This window comes from Malaya genurostris, chromosome 2 (assembly GCF_030247185.1).
Source record: "Malaya genurostris strain Urasoe2022 chromosome 2, Malgen_1.1, whole genome shotgun sequence".
Taxonomy (NCBI): Eukaryota; Metazoa; Arthropoda; class Insecta; order Diptera; family Culicidae; genus Malaya; species Malaya genurostris.
Genome location: NC_080571.1, coordinates 134,656,936 through 134,683,863, shown reverse-complemented (window position 1 = coordinate 134,683,863; position 26,928 = coordinate 134,656,936). Strand labels below are relative to the sequence as shown.

The window sequence follows — 26,928 nt, the reverse complement described above, 5'->3', positions numbered from 1 at the left end:
CGAAAACACGTTTTCGTTCGGCACGTCAGAAAAGACATTGCACTCCGTTGCAAAACAAAAAGTGTTCTGTAAGTAGCAGAAACTTTACGTCTGCTTAGCGGTTCAAATTGAACTGCCGAGTTTAGCACTAAGCAGTTCAATTTGAACTGCTCTGCACTGATGAGTCAAAGACGAAACGTAAAACTAATCGTAAATATTGTTAGACGGCATAGGATCTACGGAAGGGAAATCCGTCCGTTGGCTTTTATTTTTACATTCAGATTCTATAAGATCGTGAATGTTATCAGAAAAATGTTGAATAACGGATTGTGATTTATTCCGCATTGAATTATTTTTAGCCTTAGGCTTGTTGCCTTTCCGGTTGGACGCAGGCATTTTTGAAATTAATGAAATTTTAAATTAAATTAACTAGGCTAAATTAGTCTTCGATTAGACTCCTAGGGAGCCTTAAAATAGGCTGATTAATTTCTTAGTCACTCTAATATCACTCTTTGTAACACTTAGTCACTCTAATATCACTCTTTGTATCACTTAGTCACTTAGTTAGTGATTCAGGTAGCCTTGAAAAAGATTGAAGCCTTGAATCAATGAAACTCTAGGTATCCAGAAAAGAATTCCAGGATCCAAGAGCTATACGCGTGCGGTGCGAAAGACTGTTCAACACCGACTGAACCGACCCCCTTTTATTTTTAGCTCATAACTTCTGATTTTGTGCACATTATGCGGACATCTATACATCAATGAGAAGCTAAAGTCCCTGGCTATCAACTGATTAAGATACTAAGTTGATTCATTTGATTGAAAAATCTTTTTTATCAATTTAGTAAAGTGATAAATTTTGGGCGTTTTAAAAAAGGTGTTCGGTTACCTGCACCCCAAGAAATTTCGCTAAAAATTGAACAATATTCGTAAAGACTGCGGTTATTCAAGGAAAAAACAGATTTTATTCTTTTGTCGTGAATACGACTTACTTTACTATGGGGTGCCTTTTCAAAATTAGCCATATGGAAGAATGGGCAGAACTTAAACGTGAATATCTCGACTTGTATTGAAGGCAGCAGCATAATTCTTTCACCATTTCATCAAAAATATGATCAGGAATTTAGGATAATATTTTGAACAGTGAGAGATAACCACAAACAACTTAAATATTAAGTTTTCTCAAACTTTGAAAACAACGCGGAAAACTCTGTACTTTTGCTTGGCTTTTTCGCACAAGGACGACGATTTTGAGGTAGTCAAGCACATATCTTTAACTGACTGCGTATAAAAGGGGAACTGTCTTCGGAATTCGATCATTTCTTCTTGTGCGTTGGATGGAAGCAGACGTCGTGGGACCAGCAGCTTCGGAGAGTGCACCTTCTGCGTGGTTAAAAACCTCAAACGCTCAGGTCGCAACTCTCAATTAGACTTCAGTCGTCAGGTGGAGCAGTCGTCGATGAAAGCAGACCTTTGCGTGGTATAAAGCCTCGAACGCTTAGGTCGTGCTTTCATTTGGACTTCAATCGTCGGGAGCAGCGGTCGTCAATAATGAGAGCAGACCTTTTGCGTGGTGCCAAACCTCAAACGCTCAGGTCGTAGTTCTCATTTGCCTTCCGGCCGTCAAGGCGAGAAGACGCACTAAACCAGTTTCGCATTATTTGGCACTGCGTGCGGATGTGTCGGTTTGTACGCAAAGCTAGTTTCAATTCAAGCAAGAGCGATTGCATCAGCTGCTGGTGCTTTGCATTGGAGAGAAAGAAAACAAGAAACGAAATATGGACAACATATAAAATCAGCCGTTCTTATGGCTCTGAATGTTATCTAAAGAACTATTAAGATTACTTCTTTGAAATTCGAAGGTAGAAATCATCAGCTTAGTGAAAATCCAAAATAATTTGATTTGGTTCGTGCACTTTTCGCTGTGCGAAAATCGTTCGAGATGAATGTTCCGAACTGTGCTAAATATCGTAGAGAACTCCACAATTCAGAAATGAATCCTGTAAAGCTAGTTTCTTTCAATGAAATATGCAAATCCGAAATGAGATAATCGACGTCAAAACTCGTTGAAAAGTTTAGTAGTGAAAAGGGGGAAAGTTTCGCAATTCACACAATCGATCAACTATCAATTCGAATTCGAAAGTGTAAAGAAATCGTGTCAGTTTTATTGGTATTCACGACATCCAGTTATGTCTCTGACATTACACACCCGTACTTTTTGGAAGCGTTTTTGACAAAAGTCTTCATTGTCTGATGGTGACTTCGCCTTGGCTCTCTTGGTTGAATATTTGGATGGTGGCGCCTTTGGTGTTAATTTGTCCGGTCTTCCACGTTTTTTCTTAGCCGGAGCATCTGCTTTATGAGCAGCTGAATGTTTGTCTCGACAGCAGCATGCACATCACTGATTTTTCATGATTTGTCGAAAAAATGGGGTGCCGTAAATCGAACACCTTGGGTGCCGGAAACCGAAATCAGTAGACATTTTGAAAATGACAAAAAAAAATCTTTGGTTGCGAAAATTTTGATAGCATCCGTTGTTAAATTACGAAATAGATCGATTTCACCTCATAAATATTCAATCCACTTACCTTCCCGATTGATGCTCTTCAATTCATGATACTATAAAAAAAGTCAGAAAAAACTTTTGTGTTGATTTTCACGGAATTAAAATTTATTTTGAACATAGCAAAAAGTACAAGCAACTGTTTGCTTCGCAATGCCGCACAAAAAGAACGTGCTGCTTCTACACAACCGAACACCTTCCCCTACACTTACATAACCACTATAGGCTAGAGCATCTGGAAAAGGACTACACGAATAAAAATCTATCACCGGAACCACGATTAAAAATCATGAAATCATGAATCATGTCTTTCATGAATAATAAGTCATGATTTCATGATCAAAACGATTGATATGATGAACAATAGCACATCATTCATAAAATTTTCATGATATCATTCATTTTGCTCATAAAATTTCATGAGAAAACATTGTTCATGATTTCATGATTAAAAAATTATGGTACCCGACCCGTTTTAGAAAATTCAACATTGGAGCCATAGTTTTAAGCATATGACTCGTCACAGAAAACTGAATAATCCCAGTTGACAAAGTAACAGACTTCCTATAATCAGGGATAAACAGAAACGGTTTAAGTATAATTTTTCAAATTCATCACAAACAAAATTGAGACTATTGTTTAATAGGCAGACGATGACACTCCTTTAACTAATCGGATTTATTATAATAAATTATTGTAATCTGACTTACCTTCAAATCTCTCATAACACGACAGCTTTCGATTGGACCCATGGTTGAAAACATCGAGTAAAGCTCACGTTCAATCATATCCTGTGGTAGATAGTTTACTATGAGATTCGTTCCGGAATAGTTGCTACTACCAGGTCCAAAATTTATCCCGGATAAAGAACTTGTACTTGAGGATGATGTGTGTGGCGCATTTCCAAATGTGCTACTTGAAGGCAGTTCGTACAATCGCGGTCGGGAGGAATAAGAGAAATCTGAGTCCTGTCCGTATGTATAATTCGACTGGAAAATTTTGAACAGTTTGAACTTGGCAGTTAAGTATTGACGAAAGAGTAGCGACTGGTACTGGCTAAACAAAAATTTTGTTAAGGCAGAACTTAATTTGTTCTCCAATTTAGTGGTAAACTAATGCCGTTTTCGTTTTAGAACCTACACGTCGGCAACTCTGACTCCTAGTAAAACGAACACGTGGTACGCGCCCTAAACAACAACTCATATAAAAAAGAAAAAATAAACAAACTCGCATGGATGCGTGGTGCGACCCGAGAAAATTTTCAGAGCGAAACTACGCGATTGGAGTCCGATCTAGAGCGACCCCAGGTTGCTAAAACAAACTCATCAAAAGCTATTTTGGCGACTCTGGGTCAGCTCTTGGACTGCTCTGATCAATAAACGAAAACGGAATAAGACGTGCAAAATTTCAACCGCATGAATTGAACGAATCATCGCACAAAGTGTCTCGTGCAAAGCCGACACATAGAAATACGAAATATTTTTAGTGATTGAGTGGGCTTAAGGTACGTTTTGTTCGCTAGAAAAACAAACAACTATGGATGGTTATAATTCATGAGTAACGTATATGAGGGAGACATATTTGTACATGTTGTTTAAGACGACAATGACAATTCAGTCATTGAATTTACAACCAGCATGTTCATTCTTTGTTTAAGGTCAAAATCTTTGGTATGAGCTGTGTACTGTTCATTCGATTCATAAGCGAGAGTTTTGAATGTTGAGTGTGATAGTTGTTGTGGTCGACTGATCACCTTTACATCTATGTAATTCCTTAAAAACAACTACTCAGATCAAGGTTACTTCTACAGAAGAGCAGTAAGGGTACGTGCCCCCGGTCTTAGGGGCTCTTGACGTGATCTGCTTAGCAATAAAAAAAAAGTCATTCAGTTAGTTAGGGGCTCACAAATAAATCTGGCCCCAGGACTCATTAATACGTGAAAGTAGCGCTGATTCAGATGCATGGAAATTTCCACAGACAATATTTGGCTATTCATAATAATGCACTAATTGTGAATATCTCGAGCTGCACCAAATTCAACAACATAATCCTTTCTCAATGCCATCAGAAATATTATCAGCAATTTATGATTATTTTTCAACACTGTGAGATAACCATAAATAATTTAAAAAAAAATAGTTTTCTCAGAAGCAAAAACATGGATTGGATACTGGAATTGAATTCTACAACTTTATTTTGTAACTTAGTTCAGAAAATGGATTCTGGTTAAGGTTTAGAGTTCGATTTCAGGTTCAATACAGGTTCCTAAGTGAACATTACGACTCTGGAACTGAATCCTGATTCTAGATTCTGGAACTAAATTTTTATAATTCTTGATTAGACAGACTTTAGTGGTTTAATTTATGTTCAGATTTCATATCCAGAATTCAGATTCAGGATTTCTACTTCAGAGTTCTAGAACGAAATTCAAGATATGAATTCTAGATCTAGATTTTTTTTCTTTGAAAGTAGTCACAGTGCCAGCAGTCCTTTGCTTCAGTTCTACACTGGACTCTTGATAAGATTTGCTTCTATGAGATTCTATTTTAAATCAACACACAGACGTTCGTAGGCTATTATGCCCACTTGGTTACTGTTTTTTGTGCTGATTCAAATAGATAATATATATACATATTCACACACATACATACATACATGTACATATTACCACAATCTATTCTATTCTAACTAGGGCTTATGTATCAAGTGTCATCACATTTGCAGAGTCATCATGTTACTTTAGCGATTACTCGACTTCCAACTGATGAATTGTGATAAAATCGAATACAATATCTTTGCTTCGGATCTGTGAAGCAATACCGCAGAAAAAAGTAGTTCGAAAATTGTTCAATACTGCCGTTATAGCAACACGAAAACTCGAAGTGAATGTTCCTAATTTCATCCTATTACCGAAGTCAATATATTGAACAGAGACAAAAGATTCCACTTTAACTAATGGTTTCCGTATATGACATGACTAATGGAGCCGAGATAAATGGGGATACCGTTACCCTACCTTACATTTCACTCATAGATCATTTCACCCACCAAGTGTCACATGAAAACGAAACAACCTAACAAAATGAACTGGATGAACATCGTTTGACAGCTATAGCAGGTTTGCTCACATGTTCAGTCTATATTTTTTTGACGTAGGGCTACGTATTTCTTTACTATGCTCACCTGGGTGCATTTTCGAAATTTCACGACACGAAAGTATAACTGAATTACTCCAGATTTGATTTCTTAATAACTGTTTCCCTGATTGCGTATTTTCTCTAATTCTTTTACTAAACGAATGAAAGAAAGTACAGGTGTGTAATGTCAGAGACGTAACTGGTTGTCGTGAATACAAAAAAAGCTGACACTATTACTTTATACTTTATTAATTAGTTGGTCGATTGTGTGAATTGTGAAAGTTTTGCCCTTTTACACTACTAGAATATGAAACGATACACCTAAACTACAGTACAGATTAGTTACATTAAGCATTCTGACACACAAATATTACGAAATAACCAGTATAGTTCTTTATGATGAAATAATGGTAGTTCTGCATAGTTGAGTTCAAATTCCTGACTTCCGTCATTTATTTCCAGGCTGACCTGTTGTCTGTGGGTGCGATACTGATATGTGTTCTGTTGGAGTCTCCTGCTTCTTCCGCTTGCGGTAACAAGCTTTGTATTTCGCTTAGAGATTCCTCGATCGCACCATAATCAACACGATGACAACGACAGCCAAATTCGAAATGAATAGCTCCTGAGTCAGTGCTATGCATTTTATATAGCAAATCAGCAGAAAGTTTACTATAAACTACAACTGGTTGAAAAAATGGGCCGTATACAATATAGTGAAGTAAAATTTCGCTAAATTCTTTGGGTATAAAATTATGGTTCTAAATGGCACCTTAGAGAATTTTGATGTCGATTATTTCAGTAAAAGAAACTGCTGTACGGGATTAATTTCTGGCATCCCGGAAGGGCCAAATTGTATAATTTTCTAAGATATTAAACACTGATTGGATATAAACGATTTTAAACACTGTTGCGAATTTAGAACTGTGAAAATTGCAAAAAAAAACTAATTAAATTATCTTAGATTTGCACTACACTGCTAATTTTAATTTTCGATTTACAAAGAAGCAATCTCTATAGTTCTTCACGTAACATTTAGAGCCATTAGAAGTTCTGTTTTTTAATAATGTTCCACATTGTTCCCGGCGATTGAAGTCCGAGCACGACCTGAGCGTTTGAGGTTTGATACCACGCAGAATGTCTGCTCTCATTATTGACGACTGCTCTACCTGATGACCGAAGTCCGAATGAGAGTTGCGATCTGAGCGTTTGAGGTTTGGTACCACACAGAGGGTCTGTTCTCATTATTAACAACTGTTGCTCCCGACGATTGAAGTCCAAATGAAAGTACGACTTAAGCGTTTGAGGCTTTATACCACGCAACAGGTCTGCTTTCATTGCCAACTGCTCCACCTGACGACCGAAGTCCAAATTAGAGTACGACCAGAGCGTTTGGGGTTTGATACCATGCAAAAGATCTGCTTCACCTGACGACTGAAGTTCAAATGAGCGCACGACCTGAGCATTTGAGGTTTGATACCAGTGATGGCCCAGCACACGTTCACCACACGAGCCAGTTCTCATACAGCTCGTGTGCTGTGCTTTTTCAAACCAGACTCATGAACGTGTATTTACAACAAATAAGAGCCGAATCGATATAGGTCGTGGCTCGTTCAAATACAAAACACGCGAGGTAGCAGAAAACACGCACACGAAGTCTGAAGCACACGCTCGTGTGCCGTGTTGCTACTAGATCGAGACTCGTGTGCTTCGTAGAACCAGATCGCGATTCAACTGGTGTGCTGGCTCATCTGCTGGCTAATGAGCTGGATTGGGTTCTAGCTCGTGAGCTGACTCATTTGCTGACTTGAGTATCCGTTATTTTTTTTTATTCAATAATATATCATTTTTAGACACACAGTGTCCACTCTTGTCTTGTCTCTTGTCAGTAGGTGGACTACACAACTCAATATTATGATTAGTGGCTTTCACATGAGGTGATATTATTGACAATACTCGACATTTTGAAAATGCTATTGATGATGAATAATCGTGTGCGTTCAAATGGGAATGACGGATTAACGAAGGATTTACAATACTGAATACTGACTTACTAATGTCCGTTTATAAGTTGACTATAAAACAAATTCGGAGAACGAAGCATGAATTGTCAAGTTATTTGTACTTTTGTATAATAAGTACTCTATTGTTCATGAAACTTAATGCTGAATAATCCTCAATGGGTGAGGGCGTGCAAATACTATTTTCATTCAATGATAAATTTATAATGACAATAATTGCGATTGTAAAAATCCAATAGCAAAGCATGTATCATGCAGCATTTTTAAAATATATCACACTTTCATACACATAAGTAACAGGAGCATAGGGCGAATTAAACAAATACAGCAAATACACAAATAAAGTTATTCAATCTAGTAATTAAAACAGTCTTTTGTTTCTATAATCAGTATTTAAAATGTTTGATTTGCATAGCTTATGGCTATTGCGCATTAAATTTTCGACATCTAAATATCATCATGTTTCTGTGAAAATCACTGCATGAATGTTAATCGTGAAAATGATCATTCATAATCAGGTGTGAGTTTATTCAACGTCACTAGTAATATTGAAAGGAAAGATAATTTTCCCATATTTTTTGTTGCGAATTGGTTTGAAATGTGATTGTTGACAATTCTTTTGATAGTGTAGTGGAAACTACATAAACCGCTTAACATCACATACAATTCTCCTTTAAATGTTTAGACGTTGGCTGCAATATTGAATATTCTGAACGTTGATTTTCTCTAAAATTGAGGGAGGAATACTCTATGCCAATTAATTGATATATTGAAGCGGCATAGCCCTTTCATATGGCAATATTATGGTCAATATTATTTCAATACTAAAATTATTGAAAGCTTGGGAATCGGAGTTGAAACCATTCATGGAATTTATTTCATCGCTGGAGCATATTTGCCATTCCAATGCACCGGCGTACAATTAAATTTCTTTAAAGGCGATTTGCAAAAACTCACAAGATATCGACCGAAATTTTTCGTAATAGGGGACTTAAATGCTAAGCATGTCCAGTGGAATTGTAGGCAAAATAACAGTAATGGTAAAATACTTCATAATCAACTCTCAGCTGGTTATCTCACAGTTCTTCATCCCAGTAATCCGACTTGTTTTTCTTCCATGAAAACCCGTCTACAATTGATCTGGTTCTAACAGATCAAAGTCACATTTGTAGTGAACCGATTACACATGCTGACTTTGACTCAGATCATCTTCCTGTGACATTCAGTCTTTCCAACGAAGCTTTAATTAATCCAATTAGTTCTATATTCAACTATTATAGAGCTAATTGGTTGGATTTCAGATCTCACATTGAATATCATGTGGATCATGAAACTATTTTAGAAAATTCTGCGGACATCGACACAGCAATTGATAATTTGAATCATTACATTATCGAAGCTAGAAATCTTTCAGTTCCCAAAGCTCAAACTAAATTAAATTCTCCTATCATCGATGACAATCATCAACTGCTTATTCGGTTGAAGAATGTTCGTCGACGACAATATCAACGTTCTCGTGATCCTGCTATGAAAAACATAGTTAAGGATTTCCAAATTGAAATTAAACATAGATTTACTCTTCATTTCAGTAATAGCCGTTCAACCGAGAAGGTTGTGTATAGAAGCGTACAGTTTAATAACGCTGGTTGGTTTACACGCGTTAAATACAACGGTTGAACTACAGGTAGAGACCTGTTGGCAGCAGCCGTTAAAACGTATAGTCGTGCTGCATAAGAGAGCCCTAGTGCTGGGCCAAGCTGGTGAAGGAAACAACAAAGGGCGTTTCCCAAGCTCTACCCAGGCCACAATATACAGCCACAAGTGCTGAGCAGGAGAGTGCAAAGGCACATCGAAGAGGAAGAGTGCAAAGGCACATAGAAGCAGGAGAGTGCAAAGGCACACCGGTGCGAAGGCACTTCGGTGCAGAAGCATATCGGTGCGGAGCACTAGGAAGAAGGAGACAAGACAACTCGGTCTTTCCACTGCCATACAACACGCAGGTATACACCGGTGACCTGCGCTGGTTACAGCTGGCGAAGACGAAAGCAAATCGGAATTCGAGTGGTGCTGGATGTCAGGTAGCAGTAGCATCACATCATATTCTATCGCTACAGTGAGCTTCAGCATTGTATCAACGTCCAGATACATCCAACAAGAACATCTAGAGCAACGAGGATCTACACGGCAGTGCAACGGAGATAGACAACAATTTCAAGGTAGAAGTTTTTTCTTTTCCTTTTGATTGAGTACTGTGTAGTGTTGGTTTCAAATTTTATTTTAAAGTTTAGTTAAAAATTTTAATGTAATGGATGAATCCATGGACGTAAATCCTAGCATGAATCCGATACCCCCACGAACGAAAAAATATCAGGAGAGCTCTTCTGGGCCTTGGATAGTCTTTTTTAGACGTATATCAAAGCCATTGAACATTTTACAAATAAATAAAAGTTTGACATCACGATACTCTTCAATCAAAGAGATCATAAAAGTAAATAACGATAAAATTCGTGTTGTGGTAAATAATTTGAAACACGCGAATGATATTGTCTCTTCGGAACATTTCATTAAAGAGTATAAAGTTTACATACCCTCCAAAGATGTCGAAATTGACGGTGTTGTTACCGAAGCGAGTCTTTCGGTAGATGATTTACTCAAGCATGGTGTTGGTCGTTTCAAGAACTCTATGCTTGAGGGTGTGAAAATACTGGAGTGCAAACAACTGTACTCAGTAGTACATGAAGAGGGAAAAAAAGTTTATCGCCCATCAGACTCGTTTCGAGTGACATTTGCCGGGTCTGCGTTGCCGTCCCATGTCTATGTCGATAAAATTCGCCTCCCTGTTCGGCTTTTTGTTCCAAATGTAATGAATTGTACGAACTGCAAAAAATTCGGCCACACAGCTACTTACTGTAGTAATAAATCAAAATGTATTAAGTGTGAAGGGCCTCATAAAGATAATGATTGCAACAAGGAAATTGAAAAATGTATTTATTGTGGGGATAGCCCTCATGATGATATTTCAGTATGCACTGCATTTAAAGTGCACAAAGACAAAATTAAGCTTTCTTTAAAAGCACGGTCTAAGCGCACATATGCAGAAATGCTCAAAACGGTCATTGATGTCCCTCCTTTGGAAACCGAAAACGGGTTTTCAAATCTAGAGGAACCAGAGGACTCTGACTCTGACGAAAATAGTGAAGGTAATTCGTTTATCACTACCCAAGGGTCAGTTAAGAGAAAGAAGTCTTCCTCCAAATTACCAAAAAAGACACCTAAAATTTCATCTTCAAAAAAAGATCCCCGTGTTAAACAAAAAAAGTCAAAACCAAAGACTGTGCCTCCTGGTTTGTCAAATTCACAAACCAATCCAGGATCTAGCACAGAAAAAGATAATAATCCAGTGGGCTCCATTTCACAGCCACCAACAGGATTACTGAAGTTTTCGGAAATTGTTGAATGGATTTTCTCAGCATTCAATATATCTGAACCCTTAAAGACCCTCATAATGGCATTCCTTCCAATAGCTAGAACCTTTTTGAAGCAGTTATCAGCTCAATGGCCAATTGTCTCAGGTTTTGTATCTTTTGATGGATAATTTATCACCCGCCACAAATGATACAATCACTGTCCTGCAGTGGAATTGTCGAAGCATCATGCCAAAACTTGATTCATTTAAGGTTTTGTTGCATAGTCAAAAATGTGATGTATTTGCTTTGTGTGAAACATGGCTTACATCAAACATAGCCTTAAATGTTAATGACTTTAACATTATACGTCTCGATAGAGACTCCCCGTATGGTGGAGTGCTTTTAGGAATTAAGAAATGCTATTCCTTTTATAGATTAAACATCCCTTCAACTTCTAGTATAGAAGTTGTTGCTTGCCAAATAAACATTAAAGGCAAAGATATTTGCATAGCTTCAGTTTATATTCCTCCAAAAGCACAAGTTGGACAGCGACAGCTTAATGAAATGGTTGAAGCCCTTCCTGCTCCACGATTGATTCTGGGGGATTTAAATTCGCACGGTATTATGTGGGGTTCCGTTTACAATGATAGCAGATCATCTTTAATACAAAACATTTGTGACAATTTTAACATGACGGTATTAAATATAGGTAGCATGACACGGATCCCAAGACCTCCTGCACGCCCAAGTGCATTAGATCTATCTCTTTGCTCAACATCAATTCGACTAGATTGCACCTGGAAAATATTGCCTGATTTACACGGTAGCGATCATTTACCAATCATCATCTCAATTAGCAGTAGCAATTGCATTGCTACTTTAGCTAGTATTCCATATGATTTGACAAAAAATATCGACTGGATTAAATACCAAAGTAGTATCTCTAGTATTTTGAATTCAATGGAAGAGCTCCCTCCACTTGAAGAATATAACTTCCTCGTTTGTTCGATTCTGGAGGCCGCAGAACAATCCCAAACTAAACGCTTTCCTGGGCCAACGACTAACAGAAGGCCTCCCAACCCCTGGTGGGACAAAGAGTGCTCAGAGGCTAAACTCGCAAAACAAAATGCTTGCAAGACGTTTCTGAAACGGGGAGGAGGAACTCCTCAGAATTTTGAAAAACTTATGGTGTTAGAAACCAAGTACAAGGGCATACTTCGAGCCAAAAAATGTAGCTATTGGAGACATTTTGTCGAAGGTTTGTCAAGAGAAACCTCAATGAGCACTCTTTGGAACACGGCCAGACGAATGAGGAATCGTAACGTGGGCAATGAGAGTGATGAATACTCGAACCGATGGATATTTGACTTTGCTAGGAAAGTTTGCCCAGATTCTGTTCCTACGCAGAGCATTATACGGGAATCTCCTCCAAATAATGGTTTTATTAATAACCCATTTTCAATGATGGAATTTTCTATAGCACTCTTGTCTTGTACAAATAACGCTCCTGGGTTGGACAGAATTAAATTCAACTTGGTGAAGAATCTGCCCGACCTCGCAAAAAGACGTTTGTTGGAATTGTTCAACAAGTTTCTTGAGCAAAATATTGTTCCACCTGACTGGAGACAAGTGAAAGTTATCGCCATTCAAAAGCCGGGGAAACCAGCTTCCAATCACAACTCATATAGACCCATTGCGATGTTGTCCTGCATCAGAAAATTGTTCGAAAAAATTATTCTGCGACGTCTCGACACTTGGGTCGAGACGAACGGTTTGTTGTCAGATACTCAGTTTGGCTTCCGTAGAAATAAAGGGACGAATGATTGCCTTGCATTACTTTCATCTGACATCCAAATTGCCTTCGCTCAAAAGCAACAAATTGCATCTGTATTTTTAGACATTAAAGGAGCATTTGATTCAGTTTCCATTGATGTTCTCTCAGACAAGCTCCACCAACATGGACTCCCAGCGGTTATAAATAATTATTTGCACAACCTTTTGTCAGAGAAACGCATGCATTTTTCATATGGCGATTTGACAACATTCAGAATTAGCTACATGGGTCTACCGCAAGGCTCATGCCTCAGTCCGCTCCTTTATAATTTTTACGTGAATGACATTGACAGCTGTCTTGTAACCCCATGTACACTAAGACAATTGGCAGATGATGGCGTGGTTTCAGTTACTGGTCCCAAAGCTATTGATCTGCATAAACCATTGCAAGATACCTTAGATAACTTGTCCGTTTGGGCTGTTCATCTTGGTATCGAATTCTCTGCGGAGAAAACAGAGTTAGTCGTCTTTTCAAGAAAGCATGATCCCGCGCAGCTTCAGCTCCATATGATGGGAAGAATGATCCAACAGGTTTTAACTTTTAAATACCTCGGGGTGTGGTTCGATTCCAAATGCACGTGGGGAGGACACATTAGGTATCTGATAACGAAATGCCAACAAAGAGTAAATTTTCTTCGAACAATAACAGGATCTTGGTGGGGTGCTCATCCGCAAGATCTAATAAAATTGTATCAAACAACGATACTTTCAGTGATGGAATATGGATGCGTTTGTTTTCGTTCCGCTGCAAACTCTCATATTATCAAACTTGAGCGAATTCAGTACCGTTGTTTGCGAATTGCCTTAGGCTGCATGCATTCGACACATACAATGAGTCTTGAAGTTCTGGCGGGAGTTCTTCCATTGAAAGATCGTTTTTGGGAGCTTTCATCACGCCTGCTAATAAGATGTGAGGTGCTTAATCCCATGGTAATTAATAATTTCGAACGACTAGTCGAGCTTCGTTCTCAAACAAAATTCATGACAGTATATTTTAATCACATGTCACAGGAAATCAACCCTTCAAGATATATTCCTATCCGTGTCAGCATCCTAAGTGCCCCTGACTCAACTTTATTTTTCGATACATCCATGCAGCGCGAAGTGCGTGGAATCCCGGATCATCTACGCTCGGCGGAAATCCCAAAAATATTTTCAAGTAAGTTCAGGCATATTGACTCTGAGAAAATGTTTTACACGGATGGATCGCGAATCGAAGAAGCGACAGGGTTTGGTATGTTCAACAATAATGTTTCGGCTTCATTTAGGCTTCAAGAACCTGCATCTGTTTATATAGCAGAGCTAGCAGCAGTTCATTATAGTTTGAGTGTAATCGTCACATTATCTCCAAACCATTATTTCCTCTTCACAGATAGTCTGAGTGCAATTGAAGACATTCGCTCAAACATGACTGGCAAGACTGAACCGTTTTTCCTGGGTAAAATAAAACAGTGCCTGAACGACATATTGAACAATAATTATCTAATCACTATAGTCTGGGTCCCGGCTCATTGCTCCATTCCTGGCAATGAAAGAGCCGATATTTTAGCTAAACGTGGTGCTATTGAGGGTGAAATTTATGAGAGACCGATTGCTTTCAACGAATTCTATAGCTCGTCTCGCCAAAGAACACTTGCCAGCTGGCAAGCTTCTTGGGATAAAGATGATTTGGGTCGGTGGATGCACTCAATTATTCCGAAAATATCGACAAAGGCATGGTTCAGGGGACTGGATATGAGTAGGGATTTCATTCGTGTGATGTCCAGACTCATGTCTAATCACTACACGTTAGATGCACATCTCCTTCGAATTGGGCTCTCCGAGACTAATCATTGTGCTTGCGGAGAAGGTTATCGGGATATTGATCATGTCGTTTGGACATGCGTGGAGTATCGTGATGTCAGATCTCAACTAATAAATGCTTTGCGTACCCAAGGTAGACTATCCAATGTCCCAGTTCGAGACATTCTTGCTTGTCGTGACCTTTCATATATGAAACTTATTTATCATTTCATAAAGAAAATTGGAGTTTCAATTTAATAAACGCCCCTTTTAAGACTTAGTTCTGATTCCAGCTGCGTCCATGAGTTCAACCAATAGCTAAATTAGAATAAAAATTATGTAATGATACAAACAAACTCGAAACAGTTTATGAAATTATCAACAAAATGTCTGAAAATATCAGCTTATTTTATAATTTATAGAAGTTAATCGTTTGGTTCAAATAATATTTCCGAGTAGATTTCATAATTAATGACGAATTACCTAAGATGATGTTTAAGTAATAAGAGAAATATGTTTTAATAAATTCAAATCGTTGTGACTATGTTAGAATTAAATTAGGATAAGAATTTTATGTAAAAGTGATGCTACGGCGAAGAAAAACTTATGTAAACTGCCTTAAGAAATAAACGTATTTATGGAAAAAAAAACAATAGATTTACTCTTTTGCGAAATGAAAATTTTGCAAACAGAAGTTAAACAAATTAAACCATATTCTAAACCTTTCTGGAAACTTTCTAAGGTTCTTAAGAAACCTCAGAAACCAATTCCTGCTCTCAAGGAAGGAAATCAAATACTTCTTACAATTGACGAAAAAGCTCAAAGACTTGCTCAGCAGTACGAGAGTGTCCACAATTTTAAGTTGAACGTTGTGAGTCCTATTGAAAATGAAGTCACACTGAAATACGATTATATTTCAACCCAAGTGTTATCACAAGATGACATTATTGAGACGAATTTTGATGAAATTAAATCAATTATTAAGAAAACTAAAAAACATGAAGGCTCCTGGTAATGATGGAATTCTTAATATTCTTATTAAAAATCTTCCCGATGTTGCCTTGAGACTCCTGGTTAAAATTTTCAACAAGTGTTTTTCATTAGCTTACTTCCCAAAAAGATGGAAAAAACGCTAAAGTAATTCCTATCCTCAAACATGATAAAAACCCAGCAGAAACATCAAGTTATCGACCAATTAGCTTACTTTCTTCTATCAGTAAACTTTTTGAATAAATTATCTAGTTGAGAATTATGTCTCATATAAATGAGAATTCAATTTTTTTACCAGAGCAGTTTGGATTTCGTAATGAACATTCAACTACTCATCAACTTGTAAGAGTTACGAACATGATAAAAGCAAATAAATCTTCTGGGTTATCCACAGGATTTGCTCTTCTAGACAAAGAAAAAGCATTCGACAGTGTTTGGCATAAAGGTTTAATAGCAAAAATGTCTGATTTCCAGTTTCCTATTTATTTGATCAAAATGATTCAAAATTATTTAATTGATCGTACTCTTCAGGTTAGCTATCGGAATTGTAAATCTGAATTGCTACCCGTACGAGCCGGTGTTCCGCAGGGTTCGAGCGTAGCTCCAATCTTGTATAATATTTTCACTTCTGATCTTCCAAATCTACCCGGTAGTTGTCAGAAATCGCTATTCTGTGACGACACTAGTCTGTTAACCACAGGTAGAAATCTAATAGTGATCTGAGTCGCCTACAAAGAAGTATAAATATTTTCAGTGATTATCTGTCAAAATGGAAAATTAAACCAAATGCAGCAAAAACGCAATTAATTATCTTTCCTCATAAGCCAAGAACTTTTTTTCTTAAACCAAACAATAATCACATTCTCAAATTGAATGGCTTGGAATTGACATGGTCTGATCAAGCTAAATACTTAGGTTTAACGTATGACAAAAACTCACTTTCAAGGATCACATTGAAGGAATGCAGGCAAAGTGTAATAAATATATTAAATGTTTATATCCTCTTATAAACAGAAATTCTAAGCTCTGTCTAAACAACAAATTATTAATTTATAAACAAAATTTCAGATCAGCCATGCTTTATGCAGTACCAATTTGATCAAGTTTATGTTCCACCAGGAAGAAAACGCTTCAAAGGATTCAGAATAAAATTCTGAAAATGATTTTGAAGCGTCCTCCCTGGTTTAGTACAAATGAGTTGAAAACAGACTAACAAATATAGAACCATTAGATGTAATGTCACATAATATTATAAACAAATTCCGACAAAAATCGATGCAATCTTTAATTGAATCGATTCGCTATCTGTATTAGTTAGTAAGTTAGTATATAAGCAAATACAAATTATAATACGGAATACTTCGACAAATTTTCAAGGACACATTTTGCATCGTGCGGTACACTGTCATGATACACTGTCAGAGTGACAATGTACTTTAACGAGTTTTCTATAAAACTAGCAACACTGAAGGGTAAGAACAAGTTCACCATAGTTACTGTTTATTATAGTGAAAAATAAATAAACAAACAGTTTTTATCTGACAATCAAGATCACAAGCGAAATGTAAGTTAAACAATCTAGAATGGTTAGGCCACCATGAATGTATTGATATTTGTAGATTCGTGGGTGTTTGTGTTCATTTTTCATCTTTTGTGTTAGTGCCGGTGATATTTAGACTGATTGTTGCAGTTTAATACAGCAACGATAAACATAAACAAACAAGTTTGTTTTGCACCGTAGCAACTAGCATAAAGCGTTGCCAGAAACGATCTTCTTCCACATTTCCAGACTATCGCAATGAAAGGGAGTAATTTGCTAGGCTTACTTGTTCAGGCTGTGAACCAAACATTGGCGGTTCGTTGGTATGGGACTTAGGAGTATTATGATTTGTGTTTGATATAAGTTCCTTTTCCCCATTACACAATACAAGTAGGCTTAGTATTTTCCCTACACAAAAATCTCAGAATTGCGAAAGCAAATGATGTACTCATGGTAACAACCATATCATATATATAATAGGGCTGAAAAGTCACCACTTGTGGCTGAAATTTAAATCTTAATAATTTAATTTTAACTCATATTCAAATAAACAGTTATTTAAAAAAAAGGCAGGTGGGTAATGGCAGAGACACAACTGGATGTCGTGAATACGAAAACAACTGACATGTTCCTTAACACTTCCGAATATCAATTAGTTGATCAATTGTATGAATCATGCAAGCATTTCCCTTTTTCACATTTTTCGCAAAAACAAAGAAGGCTTCACTTGATCTCGATTGCTGTGAATTTCACACAGCGAAAAGTGCAAAAATCTAACCAAACTGTTCTAGATTTGCACTAAACTGAGGATATTTCCTTTCGATTTGCGAACAACAAATCCCAATAGTTCTCAAGAAAACTTTTAGAGCCATTAGAACGGCTGATTTTCTGTAATCCTCTCCACCGTTGCTTTTTCATCCATGCAAATGACTGGCAGCTGTGACGTAATCGCTCTTGTAACTGATTCAATTTTGGTTAGGAGCTTTCTTTTACGTGATTTCGTTTGTAGCCTTTTCACTAATGGGCGGTCCTAACGGCTATAAAAATAGCCGCATACAGAATTTTAATGTCGATTATTTCATTTCGGATTTGCATAATTTATTGAAAGAAACTATCAATATGCTGTAGGGATTCGTTTCTAGCATTCAGAAGGACCAAATTGAGGAACTCACTACGATATTCACCACTTTTCGGAACATTTTTCTCGAACGATTTGTTGTACAGCAGCAGATATTTTTTTCTCTTCCTCAGAACGCGTTCTGATTGGCTGGTGTTGATATGGGTCAAATGAGATAGGTTTTTCAACAGTGTACTATTGAAATACTTTACACGAAATTGCTATACACGTTTAAGTTGAAAAATTTCGATTCTATTGGTAGTTAGATTATATAAATCCTTTCACAGATCACTGAGCTATGAGCTTTCAGAATACGAGAAAGGCAAACGCGCCTTAGGAATTATCCTCTTTGATACTCGTTTATACCAAACATTTCAGAAAAGTTTAATTTTGAATTATTTGAGATTATGTCACACAACTGAAAATTTTATCATAAAATTGTGATCATATTTCCGATGGCATGTAGCAAAAATTATGTTGATTCGTTAGATACAACAAGAGATATTCACGATCAAAAACTCTCCCATAGGATAAATTTTGAAAAGGCACCCCATAGTAAAGTAAGTCGTATTCACGACAAAATAGTCAATATCCAGTATTGTAAATCCTTCGTCAATACGTCATTCCCATTTGAATGTACACGGTTATTCATCATCAATAGCATAGTCAAAATGACAACTACACCAAAGGACAACGGTGCTTCCTTCACACCAACGCCAAGCAACCCCAGCACACCTGTGACAGCCACCAACAACAATGAAGCATTCTACTTAACGTAACCATCAGTATCCCTTATATAGAACAAAGTACACCAGCTGCAGCTAATAACCTAGCCAACGCCTGTGAAAAAATAACGATTGTTCCGCCAATAACAGTGATGCTGAACCAATGGACGGGAGTGTGAATAGCGAACCACTGGTCCCCTTTCATTCGCTAGAAAACAGCGAAAGCGCCTTCCCTCCAAAGAAAAATTACAACAAGATCTAGCAAATAAAAAAATTTACTGTCAAACGGCCGCGTTAAACTTAGGCGTAAAGGGGCCGAATAGAAAAAACTTTATGGAATAAAATATCAAGGCTACCCTTCTTAAACTGTTGAACAATAGCACTTTACGAAATAAGAGGTGATCTCAAAATATTGGCACCGTTATATACATTAGAGCGGTGAAAAACAATGTCACTTATACCATTATATCTCCGGCAGAGATGGCATTTCACCAGAGTTATACACGCTAGAGTCAGATTTTTGCCACACCAAAGATGAAAAAAACGAAGCATCGCACAAAGAGGAAAGCGCACTTCTTCTCAGTGTCGAATAGACAGCATTTGAGTGTGTGCTTGTGGTTAAAGCAGCTGGCGCGAGTGAAACACATTCTCTTCGCATGAATCGCTCACACGCGCTCTCGTCTAAATACACCCAAGTGACCACTGGCGCGTGATTGTGAGCGAACACTTCTGTGAACTTCAATTAATAGAGAGTAGATCTGGCCTTGCTATGAAAAATTTGCAAGGAAAACCGAAAATTTTACGATAAATTGTTTTATTTTGCTGATTTTGCGTGTCCACGCTTCATCTACGAAAACCATACAGCAGAGTGCTCACCGGCGTGTACACCTCTGTGAAAGTATCTGCATCCTCCTCAGAGAATTTATTAGCTAATGCTCTAGCACTTTGGTGCGATTCAGTGGAAGAGGTAAAAGGAAATAAACAAACGCACTCATGATGCGTGCACACTTACACAACAGCGGTGTATAAATGTGAAAGAGAAGAGCTCTCGTTGAAGTTGTCAGTGCGAGGGGAGAAATTTTGCTTGCTCTTCGTCACACAGAGGAGATAGACATCTCTGATCTCCGGAACCAAAAGTCACAGCCATTTGATCTTCGAACTTGATCAATGGTCGAACAAAAGTTTTCAAACGGGCCTAAGCTTGTTAAAATCGGTTTAGCCATCTCCGAGAAAATTGAGCGGTAAAAATACAACGCGTTTTGTCGGTTACGTCACTTATACAATCATATCTCCGGAACCAAAAATCACAGCCATTTGATCTTCGAACTTGATCAATGGCCCGACAATAACATAAGTTCGTTAAAATCGGTTCAGCCATCTCTGAGAAAATTGAGCGCGTAAGGGAAGTTTTTTAAAATCAGTTCAGCCATCTCTGAGAAAATTGAGCGCATAAATAACATTTTCCAATCTCGTCGAACTGAGTCGAATTGTATAAAACACTATGGGTCTCCGAGGCTCCTTTCGAAAGTCGGTTTTTCCAGCAATTCTAATACCTTGCTAGAGAGAAAGGTAAAATAGCACTCATTCATCACACCATCAACGAAGGACACGATTTTCAGGGTGGCAAGTGAATTGCCGATTTCAATTTCCCGGTTTTTTCCCGGTGCACGAGACAACAAATTCCCGGTTTTTAGAACAGACTCAAATCGCCTATAATCAGTATTTTTTTATTGAATATTTCTAGAAATTCTATATCCAAAAGAACATCGAGAGTTGAGAAATAAAGTATTTTTTAGATATCTCGATTTAGAAACAGGAAATATTCATTATGCCAAGTGCACATAACAATGGGAAGAAGTCATTCTTGGCTTTCTTATAGAGATAAGTTATGCAATCCCTGCGAAACCCGATTTTGGAACCAAGGCCCGGAGGGCTTAGTGTCATATACCAATCGAATCTGTTCGTTAAGATCAGAAATTGTGTATGTATGTATGTATGCAACGTTTTTGAGCGATCTATTTTTTCAGAGATGGCTGAACCGATTTTTTTGTGGTCCCATATGCATTTCATCCAGATCCGACTTCCGGTTGTGTAAAGGGTGAACAGGTGAAGATCTGCAGAGTGAAAAAATAAGCTCTAATCTTGATAGGAAATTATTTCTTCGGTTCGACAGCCTCCTTGTATCGATTATATGATTTTGAGTGCTGTTTTGTTAATTACGCTCCCAGCATTCAATATTCCAAATATGGATCTTTAGAACCAACAGTACCACCCAGCTCAATGTATTCTACCTTTATTTTGTCTGTTACTTCGCTACTAATGTTATTCGTATGTATTTGCTCTTCAAGATAAAAGCTCAATCTTTTTGACTATTTCAAATTAATTCGAGGTAACAGTAGGATTAAAACAAGAAACATAGCTAGCCAGCGGATATGATGAAAGTAATAAGTCTTGCATTTCACGAAGGAAGGACAGCAATAACATTCTTGCAATCTTGTCTAAAAATCAACAAATTTTATTCAGACTTCATGCTCCCTTCAATATTTCTCTTAAGTGCAGCTTTTACCCCAAATTCGATTATTGTTAGTGTTTTCTAGATAGCCAGAAATACCATCAGTCATTTGAAAGTCAAATAATTAAGAAATAAATTTAAAGCCTTATGACTAAAATTGAAATTGTTATTTTCTAAATAGGTCTTATTAAGGCTATCTGGAAAATCAGTAGTTCTTAAGACTCTTAGGATTCAAACTAGGAGAGTATTCTAGAGATGGCCAAAACCGTTCATTACAAAGAACCGCTCAAAACTTAATAGTTACTACTACCGAAAGAATTAGTTCTATTGAACCGTTCCTTCGTTCTTCTTTTTTATATATCATTTATTTTATCCCGGTTTCAACCTTTTAGGTTTCGTTGTTCTGGAACTTTGTACGTTTTTTTCGAAAAAAATATGAGAGCTACAGATTACAGATTCAAAAATAGTGAGTACTTTTTGCATGCATTTCTACCAACAATCATTCTCTTCATATACGTTATTAAAGGTTACGAATGTGTGTAACTTCTACGAAATTTCTCAAACCAGCAAACATTCCGAAAAACGCCAAGATAGTTGCATCATCCTCTAAGATTTCGATTATTTTCATTTCTATATAGAGAACTATCATTCATAAATAAAGAACTAAAATTCACTCACTCTTTGAGAAGAAATAACTCGTTGAATTGTTCCTGAACGGATTGCCCATCTCTAAAGTATTCCAATACTATATAAGGTCAGAAATCAACAAGAAACAATTCTCCTCCCGATTCCTTCTAACAACATATACGATATTCTTTCAAAATTGAATTTTGACGAAGCAGTAGAAAATCCTTCTAAATTTCTTAAAATGGACTCTTGTCGCTCTGGAAAAACAGCAACAATCTATGCCTCTAGTGACTGAGATGATCTAAGTTTGATTCTTCGTCGACATCAACACCCGCATACCAAGGTTGCAACACAAGTATTGTCTCAAGATGACATTACTGAGACAAATTATGATGAAATTAGGACGATTATTAGTCCACTCAAAAACATGAAGGCTCCTAAGAAGTTTTCATAATTTTAATAAACATGTTAATTGATATTTCTTTTGCAATCATATTATGCAAACTTATTCTGAAATTTTCCAGAAATCCAGCAAAAGCATCCGTTCGATGTGCTGTTGTTGATAACAACTAAGAAATGCTTTCTGATCCACTAAAAATCGCTGCCAAACCCTCACAATTGTTGAACGAAACATGGGATGTTGGCCCCATCTCCAATGGATTGTGTACCATAAAACCTGTGTGGGACAATACTATGTTTCAAAACTTTTATTGAACTTCTCACTTAAACACAAAATGGAGTATTGCCTCCAACTTTTCATTTGTTTAATCAAGAAAATCATGATTTACTACGATTAGGGCTAGTAAATTTTTTCCCGGATTTGCATTAAAATTCCCGAGTTTCTCCCGGTTTTTCCCGGTGAAACGAAATTCCCGACTTTTTCCCGGTTTTCCCGGTCACTTGCCACCCTGAATTTTACATTGGAAAAAACAAAGATCATAGATCGATCTTTGCGATCTACAGCATTGCACAGTGGTTCAAAAGCGCAATTTCACGCTCTTAATTAATAACTCATAGGAACGTGGTTTTTAAGGTACAGTATCTTCAGCAAAGTTGTTCAGAATGATACACGCCATCTTTTGGCAAATTTTATTTATGTGATTAATCCTCCTAAAAGTGAGATAAAAATATTATTTTAGTTCAGAGCCAACATAGGGGCTAAGTTACTTCGACAAAGTTGTTCAAAAAGTTATTTCAAACAAATTTGCTGAAGATACTATACCCGTAACTTGGGTGTAATTCATAATATAATGTATTTTCTGAAAAGGGTGTCCTAAAACTAGTTTTTGTATGAAAACACATATATCATCAACTTATATGAGTTTTTCATGTTATACAAAGTTTTTCATCATTAAAAACTACACAACTTTCTCAAACATACTATACTACTATCATTTCAGTTTAATGAAATAGAGCCATTTTTCATGCTTTTTATTACAAAATTTCAACTTGTCTATCATCAAAAGGCGCAGAAAGGTGCAGATGAGACTACTTACATATTAAACTACTTGACAAGAGCTTTCATACCGTGGTTGAATTACTCGTATGCGATCGTCTGCAGGCGAGATATGTTCTCTTCAAATATGCTTGCCCTTGACATTTGCAATGATAAGGTTCATTGCATATCAGATTAGACTTCAGTATATATTCGTTACCATGGTAACTCTCACTATAAATGGTTTTTATGGACATTGAAGTCTACAAATAGAAAAGTTTAGAAATCATACCAGACGTTTTCTGAAAGTGAGATAAGAAGCCACGGCTTTGAAAAAAAGCAATCATCATTTCGAATTACGTTATGTCATTTTTTTAAAGTTTTTCTATAGAAAATCTCTGCGGACATATATCCTCCATTCATCAATTGAAGTGAAGATCGATAAACGCGTGCTATATTGTACTGTTCACAATAATTAAGAATTTTCTTTCATACAGATTTCGAGAGTATTATACACGCGAGCAATACAAATCACTTTCGAATCGGGATCCCATGAATTGGTTATTAGTTTCATCAGATCCATTGGTTACAAATATTCGTGAATGGCCAAAACAGTCCAAGAAGAATCTGTCGGATGATGCTAAGAGTCTTTTAGCTGGTTAAGAACATTGTCAGCTATCATAAAATAAATACAAATAACTAAAAATGAGTTTTGATCATACTTTTCTCTACCAGAAAATGACATAACTTAATTCGATTTAATGATTGCTTTTTTTAAAAATCGTGACAAAACAGTTACCAAACTATTCAATTTATAGACTTCGATGTGCAAAAAAATCATATTTTGTGGCAAGTACCATAGTTAAGAATATATACTGAAATCTGATATGACATGAAGTGCACCTTATCATTGCAAATGTCAAGGACAAGGATATTTGAAAAGAACATATCTCGCCTGCAGACGAGTAATTCAACCACGGTATGAAAGCTCTTGCCAAGTAGTTTAATATGTAAGTAGTCTCATCTGAACCTTTATGCGCTTTTTGATGATAGACAAGTTGAAATTTTGTAATAAAAACCATGAAAAATGGCTCTATTTCATTAAACTGAAATGATAACAGTATAGTATGTTGGAGAAAGTTGTGTAGTTTTTAATGATGAAAAACTTTGTAGAACATGAAAAACTCATATAAATTGATGATATATGTGTTTTCATACAAAAACTGGTTTTGGGACACCCTTTTCAGAAAATACATTATGTTATGAATTACACTCAAGTTACGGGAATAGTATCTTCAGCAAATTTGTTTGAAATAACTTTCTGAACAACTTTGTCGAAGTGACTTAGCCCCTATGTTGGCTCTGAACTAAAATAATATTTTTATCTCACTTTTAGGAGGATTAATCCCATAAATCAAATTTGCCAAAAGATGGCGTCTATCATTCTGAACAACTTTGCTGAAGATTGTACCTCAAAAACCATGTTCCTATCGGTTATCAATTAAGAGCGTGAAATTCTACTTTTGAACCACTGTGCATTGCCTCTGTTGGAAATGTGTCATATTTCCAATACTACCAAAACAGTAAATCTTCGCACCGATGTACAATGCCCCAACAAAACTTACGCTGGTATTCTACATTCTATCAAATCCATCAAATACGATAAGAAATGACAACTCTCCGATGAACACCAATACTACTTTACTCTACACAGCACGTTGATAAGCTCATTGTTTTTTGATCACCATGATGAAAACTTCAGAATAGTCGTTATATTAAGTAGTTGTTATACTGTACGTTATTCATGCAAACAAAATATTTGTTATGCAGTCAATACTAAGAGTTGTTTTAAATAATCCTAATACGTAGAGATTCCAGTTGTCGTATGTTTGAGTCCCGACCTGTAAGGATTCTTAGTGTCAATAGGATCCATAGTACTATCCATGCAATGATTCTAGGCTGCGAACTCTGTTGAAATAGAAAGCCCAAATTCCACAAATGGAATGAAATGCCAAGACTTTGCTTTTACGTAGCGTTTTTTTTTAAAGCGGAAGAACTTTTCCCCGGTATCCTAAATGGCTTACATTTGTTACGCATGCGCTTGAAGAGGGCTATACCTTCTTATGTGATTTTCGGTCAAGATACAAGAATCCCGTGCAAATCACTTGTTACCTATGACAATCAGATGGCCACATGTCAATATTACCAAAAAGCTGTTTACTACGGTTAGCCATGTGATAAACTGGACAAGAGGAAAACTACACCAAAGTTTTCCAAAGCAACCCCAGCACACCTGTGGCAGCCACCAACAACAATGAATCATCCTTCTCAACGACATTCGTTACCGAATGTTCGAAGTGAGCACACGCGTTTTTTTAACAATCGACATCGGTAAGACGAAGGTGCCTATCACAGCAGAGGCTGTAGTATAGGCATTAAATAAAAGTGATAAAAAGTAGCATCCCCGCAAGTGAGTTCTGTCTGTGCACCGGTTTCGTATCGGTATCGACAGTAGACGCTATTGTGCTATCCTCGGGCAGCAGTTATTTCTATTGTTTGCTACCCGCATCGCAGCAGCCAAATCCTGAGTCAAGGTCACGCTGAAGCACAACGAAGGAGTGAAGGAGCAACTCACCTAACAGCTTACCGTGACATACTGTTAAGTATTTTCTCAAACTTTTTCTTTCAACTTTTACTATTCATATATTTTCTTTTCATTTTATTTCTTTCTTTCTCATTTCAAGTGCGGGAGACTTCTTTACTCCCGCACTTTAAATATGAATATTGATGACAGTGGGGGTGTCTCGGAGGAGAGCGAAGCTGAACGAATGAACGAAGAACATTTAGAGGCTGAGTTTGCTTCCGAGATGCCATCTACCCCTCCTATACCATCTCCCCCTCCGATACCATCTCCCCCTCCGATACCATCTCCCTCTCCGATGCCATCTCCCTCTCCGATGCCTCCATCTCCCTCTAAGATATTGCCTGCTCGCCAAAAAGTTTACCAAGACGATGGCTCGGGGGGTCCGTGGGTGGTATACTTCCGGCCCAAATTAAAGTCTCTCAGAGTTTTAAATATTGCTCGGGACCTGGAAAAACATTACTCGGCAATAAAAACAATAGATAAGGTTTCGCCAAACAAGTTACGCGTTGTTGTGTCCGACCTGAAGCAAGCAAACGGGATTGCTACCAGCGAGTTGTTCACGAAGGAGTACCGCGTGTACGTCCCGTCTCATGTGGTGGAGATCGACGGTGTGATCCGT

General features: G+C 37.2%; 1 protein-coding gene across 4 annotated transcripts in view; it reads right to left on the bottom strand.

Annotated features, from left to right (window-relative positions):
• The window catches only part of LOC131432825 (protein sex-lethal-like), a 285,264-nt gene that overhangs the window by 220,164 nt on the left and 38,172 nt on the right, over positions 1–26,928 (bottom strand). For 3 of the 4 annotated variants that reach the window (XR_009229972.1, XR_009229973.1, XM_058599363.1), the window contains exon 3: positions 3,253–3,531. Coding sequence is in view for 2 of the 4 variants with exons in the window: in XM_058599363.1 (XP_058455346.1) it covers positions 3,253–3,531 (279 nt within the window). In the remaining 2 variants the exon portion in view is untranslated. The remainder of the gene's footprint in view (positions 1–3,252; positions 3,532–26,928) is intronic. The other variant, XM_058599364.1, reaches the window with a different exon arrangement.